We start from the raw sequence: 7974 nt of genomic DNA on the forward strand, positions 1-7974 counted from the left end.
ATTTTAGCTAAGATGCACTAAAGTGCCGAATTATTGACGACACGTGTCTGCAGCACGGTCAGACACTCATTTATACTTATCAGCAAAAAAAATGTTGATTTGGAGTGACTTGCTCTTTAAAGGGTTTTAATCTATCAGCTCGTTCTGCCTCAGGAGTACAAATGTGAACAGCCATTTGCATCAAGAGGAATAAACCAGTCGGGAATGATCGGGCCACAAACGGGCCGCATCGTGGACCACCCCGGTTTAAATTAGAGCAGTAAACATTAAAAGGAACGGGGTTCTGATCGCTTCGGATCACTTCATTCAAAAGTAACAAAGATGTTAAAAAATGACACATCTAAATTTAATAGAATCAAATGTTTTAGTGCAAGGAGCCGACGTCCTCTTCAGGAGGGAATCACAAACCAGGAAGTGGTTCTACCAGGTTTCCAGGTGGAATTCAGACCTGAAACAATTTTAAATGTTCCAATTTGGTCTAAAACCAGGATCCATGGAAGTCATGTTGTGTAGCTGTTTAATGGAAAGGAGTCAGCTGAAGTGGTTCCGACCCAAACCCTCTGGACATGTTCCTCCAGTTAGAGGGGATCCCAGGTCAGACCCAGGACCTGAAAATGGACCCACTGTGGCGAGTTCTGTCCTGTGACCCAAAGCGTGAGTGAATCTGTTCTTTTGCCACTTGGTGACAATAAAAGTCTGAAGAAGCAGAGACGGCATCAGCATGGACCTCCTCAGACCTTCAGAATCAGGAAGCGTGCTCCTCGTGTTCATCCTCCAAACCGGTGGGAAACTCTCAGGGGGCTCACGGTTCTTGTCTGGGAACCCAGGTGAAGTTCCAGCGGCCCCCGCCGTCTCTCCTGACGAAGGCCTGTCCCTGGGGGAAGCTGTGGGTCTTCACACAGCTGGACTGGGTCAGAGACATCCTGAAGGCCAAATCTTTCTGTCCGCGAGGCTCGGGAGGACCTGCAGACGAACCGGCACCCGTCCAGGGTGTGTTCATGATCAGACCTGAAGACGGTGTCCCGGCCTCTGGCGGGAGAGTCCAGTATGCAGCTGAATGGTTTGCTTTCTGGGTTTGGACCGGACTCATGCATGATTGGTTGTAGCTCCTGATCAAAGCTTCAGACGCCTTGTAACTTCTGGACAGTCCAGTGGCAGTGAAGGTCTCTGGAGTTCTGGGGCAGTTCTGAGTCATCAGGGCAGGATCATCAGCATCATCACAGGATGACATCTCATCTGCTGGTCTCTGGCTGGAGAAGGGGACAGACGAGAACGGTGACCCGAGACATGACCCGAGAGATGAGTTCAGAGAGGAGGTGAACATCTGGTCAGAAGACGAGGACGAGGTGATGGCGCCTGGGAAGTTGTTCTCCGGTGACGATCCAGCGGACGTATCGATGGTGTCTCTGTCCTTTAGTCCGAGGGTTTGTAGGACCCAGAGATCCAGGTTTGGTTCCGAGGGGACAGATGTCTCAGAGGACTCCGAGCAGAACTCTGCGGTGAGATTTCTACAAACTCTCTTGCTGATTTGTTTGGAGAGCGGAGAAGGTTCTGTGAGGTTTCTCTTCAGGTTCTTCCTTCCATCTGCAGGCAGGTTCTGTAGGGAAGAATCAGAGAGGCTGCATCAGTTCTACGAAACAAAAACAAGAACACTGGGTCGGACTTTTATATCAGCAAGTTCTCGGCCAGCTTTGATTCTCAGACCGATGGTTCTGAGGAGACCATCTGGAAGAACACGCTGAGTTCAGAGGCCGCGGTGAGCCCACCTTAGCTTTCTGCTGCAGGCTTCTCACAAACGAGGAGCTGAGGAACTCTCTGAGCTTGATGTTCTCCTCCTGCAGCCGGGCGAGCTCCTCCTCCCTCTGCAGCAACGTGTCCTGCAGCTGGAAGCATCAAAACACCCGAGTCAAGAACTAACCCAGAAACCGGTTCTGGTTCTCCAGAACACAGAGGGTTTATGAACTCTGTGGTCCTGCAGATATCTGGAATGGTTCGGTTTAGCTTTGATCCATAAATAAATCTTTATTATTATTTATTTATATTCATCAATGTTTTACAACAGAACTGTTTGGAGCGACCCAGTAGAGGAAACACGACCAGAAAATCCACAACGGTTAAGGTTGTGGTCATTTTTGATTCCTCTGTGTCGACATCTTCAGTTCAAAGGAAGAGACTGTTTCTGTGTGAGAGTGTTGGAGGTTCTGAGTCTGCCTGTGATGAAGACCTGGTTCCTGAGACGTGAGCTGTGCTGAAGGATGTCCGTGACCCGTGTGAGGAGATGTGGATCCACAACAACAGCCCTTAAGCCTAACAGCTTCATAAACAGAGCTAGTTCTGCTGCAGCCGGAGCAACATCAGCAAAAATCACTCAACACAAAAAATAATTAAATATTTGGACACGTTGGATCGGCTCTCTGTCTGGTTCCTGCCGTTTCATCATCTCCGACACCTGGTGTTACCTGTTTGTGTCTCTGCAGGTGAGGCGAGAGCTGTGGAGTCCATGTCTGACCAGCAGGAGGCGAGCTGTTAAAAACACATGGAGAGTCTGACAGAAGCGCACATGGTTAACAGTGATGTCATCAAAAATGTTCACATGAAGTCAACTTTCCAAACAGCATCAACGCAGAACGGATTTCCTTCAGAGTTTCTTCAAATGTGTGAAAACTGACAATTTAAGAAATCAGATAAAGAAGTTCTGAATTATTCTTCTTGTTTCAGAGAACCGGATTTTGGTTTCGTTCTGTTTGAAATTCATCTAACTTCGCTGAAAAAAAACATTTAGTAGTTTTGTAACTTCTGCAGAATTTGAAGGCATCTTTTTACTTAACAGCAGACCCTAGTGGCTACTAGATGAACTGCAACCGGTGTCTGTGCTGCCAGTTGGGAGTTGAGCCAGGAAACTAAAAGATGGATCCTGATCTCCTGGTTCTGGTTGTTTTCCTTCACCGCGAAAAGAGTCAGCCTGAAATCTGATCAGCTGATCAGAACTGAACTTGTGCATGTTCAATCAATCAATTTTATTTGTAGAGCACCTTCCAACGTTATCAGAAGCCCAAGGTGCTGAACAGCATCATAAAAACATTCCCAGTACCTGGGCATGAGAGCAAGATAAAAACATAAAATCATAAAATAACAAGCAAGCAATATTACAAATACAGAGAGGTAACGGAATGAGACTAATCAATTATAAATAAATGGTGGAAAAAATAAGATCAAGCATCTGAATCAAAAAGAAGAAGTATTAAAAACCATGATGTCAGGGCAATTCAATGAACCCTAGCGCTGACAAGCAATCAAACAGAAATGAGTCTTTAGATGAGACAAAGACTTGAAGGGACGGTGCCTGCCTAATGCTCAATGGTAATTCATTCCACAGAGTTGGAGCCAAAACAGAAAATGCACGGTAACCTCTCGATCGATATTTCGACCGGGGGACCACCAGACGTCCCTGCTCGGCTGAGCGAAGAGACCGAGACGGAACATACTTGTGCAAAAGTGCAGTAATGTAAGAGGGGGAACTGCCCTGGAGGGCCTTATAAACAAGAGTCCAGATCTTAAATTTAGCTCGATATTGCACCGGGAGCCAGTGCAGAGTATCCAGCAGTGGAGTAATGTGATCTCGGCATCTAGTACCTGTCAGGAACCTAGCCACTGAGTTCTGTACAAATTGGAGCCGTGCAACCATGTTGTTGGCGTGACTCACCCCACAAGGGCAACGACGTGTTTCCCTTCTCTTCAAGGTCACAGAGGCCACTGGGGTCACAAGTCCACATGGAGGCCAGCGTTTCCATGGAGACAAGTAAAGCCCTTGGAGCTGAAAGGGATGAGGGTGAAGAGGAGGAGGAGAATCTGGGACCCTGAGAGAAACAGAGACAGCTAAGTGAAAGGTTGTCTGTGTCCATCACAGGAGGATGGATTTGTTTGCTGAACCCACCCGACCCCTCGCTGCTGCTGCACAGACCCACCAGCATGAGCGAACGCCGCAAAGTTTGTTTTACTGAAGAAAAAATAAACAAAGAGATCTGCAGATTGGGCAACACCCTCTAGAGAAGGAGTCCTCCACAGGCTTTCTGTCCTGCACAGAAGCACCCCCGAGGCGGTGCCGTGGCTAATTGTTGGTCAGCCTTCTGGCTCTCTCAGGGGAGACCCTTTCCCCACAAATCACCGTACCGCTGACAAAAACATCCATTCTTCTTCTTTAATCAACGCATGAATGTTAAAGCCAATAAAAATGTACTCTAATTTATTCTTAATAAATAAATTAATAAATCAGTTTAAATAACTGTTTTTAACTCATTCACTGCCACTGAAGACTAAAGTAGTCATTTGCGTTTTTTACTGTGTGGGCGTCGGACGAGCCCCCGCGCTGACAGAACAAACATCTCAGCTCTGAAGCGATCCTCTTCCACATACATCACACGTCACATGATCAGGAAGCAGAACATCCACGTGTTAGGGGAATGTTTTGAGCCCTTCCTGTAAAAAAAAAAAGTGAGGCGCGAGCTGGAAAAGCTTCTGCCGATCGCAAGTCAACAACGGATTATGAAAGAACGGATAACGCTCGAAACGCGCGGATTCTTCCTGATGTAAGAGGTGAGTCTCCGCTTTGTTTTGGTTGTTTTGGCGTTGACATCATCCTAGCGCGCAACGTTCTGAGACTCTTAAAAAAACAGTACAAACGGTGAGAAACGCTGGCAGCGAAGGGCTTTAGCGATCAGGAAACGGCCGGCAGTGAGTGCGTTAACTGAGGCTCGCCATTTTCCTGAAAAAAGTGTAAATCACAGTAACTTTAGCTGACATTTTGTTTTAAACAGCAACAGACAAGCTAAACAGTAAAATCCAAAAACACTAAAATGTGAATTCCATTTTTGGTTCTTTTTAAACACAGATGAGGTTTCTCTTTACCTTGCTGACGCTTCGTTTGCGGCTGCAAACTTCCTCAGAGCTGACGCTGATGGTGGCGTCACTTCCTACTCCGTTTATCTGCGGGCAGCAGAGGACGTTGTCGCCCTCTGCTGCCGGAGACGTGGATGTGGGACCATGAACAGAGAAGATGGGGTCTACACATTGGATCGTGCATGGGACTGCATCATCGCAGAGGGGAGAGCGGGCAGCAGGGGGCGACAACGTCCTCTGCTGCCCGCGGATAAACGGAGTAGGAAGTGACGCCACCATCAGCGTCAGCTCTGGGGAAGTTTGCAACCGCAAACGAAACGTCAGCAAGGTAAAGAGAAACCTTTTCTGTGTTTAAAAAAGAACCAAAAATTGAATTTGAAGACAAACACAGCAAGAATGCACAAAAGATACTAAAATGTGAAATAACAGATTTTCTTTAACTGTGAGGTGGACAGTGTGTATTTTCCCTGGCGATAAGGGGCAGTACACATGCAGTGCATACCAAAAGCAAGCTGTATTTTTGTGTTTGGGTAAGATCTTACCAATGGATGGCCATTAGGGCCAACAATCGTTGAACCTCCAGCAAAATGACAAGCACACCAGACTCCCTTTCATCACTGGCAACGAGCCAAGAGGTAAATGTGTAAAACAACGATGTTCATGAAAGGTGAAAGTTTTGTAACCGTTTGTTACAAATCTGTAAATATCTTTTATCCTCATGGGCTCACATAGAAGGAAAGATGGCGTCTAATATGTTATCGCCCTGAGACTTAGACTCGCTCCCATGTGTTTTATGGTTATGTGTTACAACTGGGCATCCCTTAAAGGGACTTTACGGAGTTTTGAATTTTTATGCTCGCGATTGCCCCCTCAGGCCAAAAGCGTAACGGCAGCTTCAATAGTAGGCTCGTGCATGAGGCGCGCATGCTGTACGTGCACGCTCCTTAACGAAAATAACAGCTGAGACAGTCCCGTGTGTGTGTGTGTGTGTGTGTGTGTGTGTGTGTGTGTGTGTGTGTGTGTGTGTGTGTGTGTGTGTGTGTGTGTGTGTGTGTGTGGCCCGGAGGGCAGAGGACAGGAGAACACGCAGCTAATTAATTAAATAATGTGGTTCTGTACCTTTCTCTTCAGCACAGCCGACAAAGGTTTATGATGGGTCAGTCCTCCTGCATGCTCAGATCATTCCCTTCCCTTGCTTGAAAATTGTTCCAAAATGAAAGTTGAACCCACATCTTTTTTATCTGTGAATTCAATGCCGTTCGGCGAGTCTCAAATAAAAATTTGGGTATCTTACTGTAAAAAATATACCATTAATGTAAAAAATAAACTCTAAATGAACTATGTTCACATCCAGAATCAAACCCAGGTCTTCTGCACGAGAGTCTGACATCTTACAAGGTGAGCTACGCTCTAGCAGTATTCACTTTATCTGTAACATTTATATCCTTGATGACAGCTGAAACAACGTTCAAAGAACGGCTCGGAGTGAAAATGTCTATTTTGTTGCTAATTAGCAGGAAATATCTAGAAGAAAGTTCTACAGAAAGTAGCTAAGGGTCCTCAGAAATGTAGCTAGCTTTGTCACTAGGCGTTAGGAACAGCGACAAAGTGGCACTGCCTCTCTCTCTGCTGCTAAAGCTACGGATAGCAAATGCTACGGGCGATGCCTGAGCGTGAACGCGCATGAAGCAGCCTGCTCGACCCGAGCATCTCTCTTTTTCTGTGGTTTTACAGAAAAACAGGCAATCACAGTAAAAATGCCAGGGCTCATTCTACAGGACCAGGGCATTGCAGGAGAATGTATGAAGAAGACATTTATTATTTCTATACATGTTTTGGCTGTCACACTTCCATAATGCCCCTTTAATGACCCCAATATCGGTCGGGCCCTAGTTTACAAGTACAAAAAATCCTTTCGAAACTTTTCTCACCTGACTTTGTGCCTACATGGTGCATTTGAATGTTAGGTGGAAGCTGGGAAATTTGGATTTTAGTCTAAAATTGTGTTGAAGGGACAAAAGTGTTTTATGTGGAAAAATAGAGTATCTCACAATCCTGAAAAGATAGACATACATTGAATTTTTATAATCTAAAATAGTTTATTTTCACACATATGTGTTTATGAGCCATGAAAATGTAGTCAAAGGGCTATAAGAAATCACCACTAGCAGAGTGGTTTTTTGACTGGGAACAGCAGGCTTCAAACTGGGAGAAGGCATAAGAAGGTGGCACAGCATCCTGGGGATCTTTCCTTTGAAGTAAGTAAAAGTTCAACCTGCACGATTTGCAGTCCGGTTAGAACGAGACAGCTATTAATTCAGACCCTTTCTGACGTTTTATAGGTCTGACAGGTTGATGCACAGGCTGACAGGTGATTAACAGGTTTCTGCAGCGCTTCATCAGTTGCTGAACAAGTGATTCAACCACTGAACTGGGAGCTTTAGAGCAGCAATAATTAATCAGATGCTCCTGGTGTCAGTCCTCACAACAAAATGTGACCTATCCTGAAGCTACGTGACGTATTCGCTCTAAAATGGCTTTAAAACTCAACCTGAGCATTTAATCAGCCTGACAAATCCGTCAGAGGACAACCAGAAGACTTCTGCTTTAGTGATTCCAGAGGTCAAGGGTCGTGCTGAAAACGCAATTCGAACGTGGTTCTGCGGTACATAAAGTAGGAATATAGCCATCGGATTAAAGTCACAGATGCAGCTGAGACTTCTGCCAGGTTCGGTCCACTGAGACATGAAAGCCAGGTTCCGAATTCTAGCTGATGAATAAATTCAACCTTCAGCATTTAGAAATTCTCAGTTGTTGTTGTTGTTGTTGTTGTTTACCTGAGAGCCTTGCCTCGGCCGGGACGGACCTGACTGGATCCGTCTGCAGCAGCAGAACTTCCACCCCCCGGCAGGATCCCCTGGGCCAGAAAAAAACCTCCAAAACAGTTTCAGGAGTAAAAGCGGATCCCGGATCCAACCTGTTCCAGCTGGTCCCGGTCCGGAGGTTCCGACTCGGGAGGATCTCCTGGTTGGATGTAGCTCAGAGGGCGAACATTCCCTCCCTCCCTCCCAGGTGTGT

At 46.1% G+C, this 7974-nt stretch overlaps 1 protein-coding gene across 1 annotated transcript in view; it reads right to left on the minus strand.

The window, feature by feature from the left end:
* Positions 1–324: 324 nt before the first annotated feature.
* gmnc (geminin coiled-coil domain containing) overlaps positions 325–7974 on the minus strand; it is a 7771-nt gene continuing 121 nt past the window's right edge. The window contains exons 1-5 of the mRNA XM_054742366.1: positions 7734–7974; positions 3704–3857; positions 2460–2545; positions 1767–1883; positions 325–1597 (exon numbers count right to left, since the gene is read on the minus strand). The exon at positions 7734–7974 is cut by the window's right edge and continues 121 nt beyond it. Of these exons, the coding sequence (XP_054598341.1) occupies positions 803–1597; positions 1767–1883; positions 2460–2545; positions 3704–3791 (1086 nt within the window). The 5' untranslated portion in view covers positions 3792–3857; positions 7734–7974 and the 3' untranslated portion in view covers positions 325–802. The remainder of the gene's footprint in view (positions 1598–1766; positions 1884–2459; positions 2546–3703; positions 3858–7733) is intronic.

The sequence above is a fragment of the Nothobranchius furzeri genome, chromosome 13 (genome assembly GCF_043380555.1).
Source record: "Nothobranchius furzeri strain GRZ-AD chromosome 13, NfurGRZ-RIMD1, whole genome shotgun sequence".
Taxonomy (NCBI): domain Eukaryota; kingdom Metazoa; phylum Chordata; class Actinopteri; order Cyprinodontiformes; family Nothobranchiidae; genus Nothobranchius; species Nothobranchius furzeri.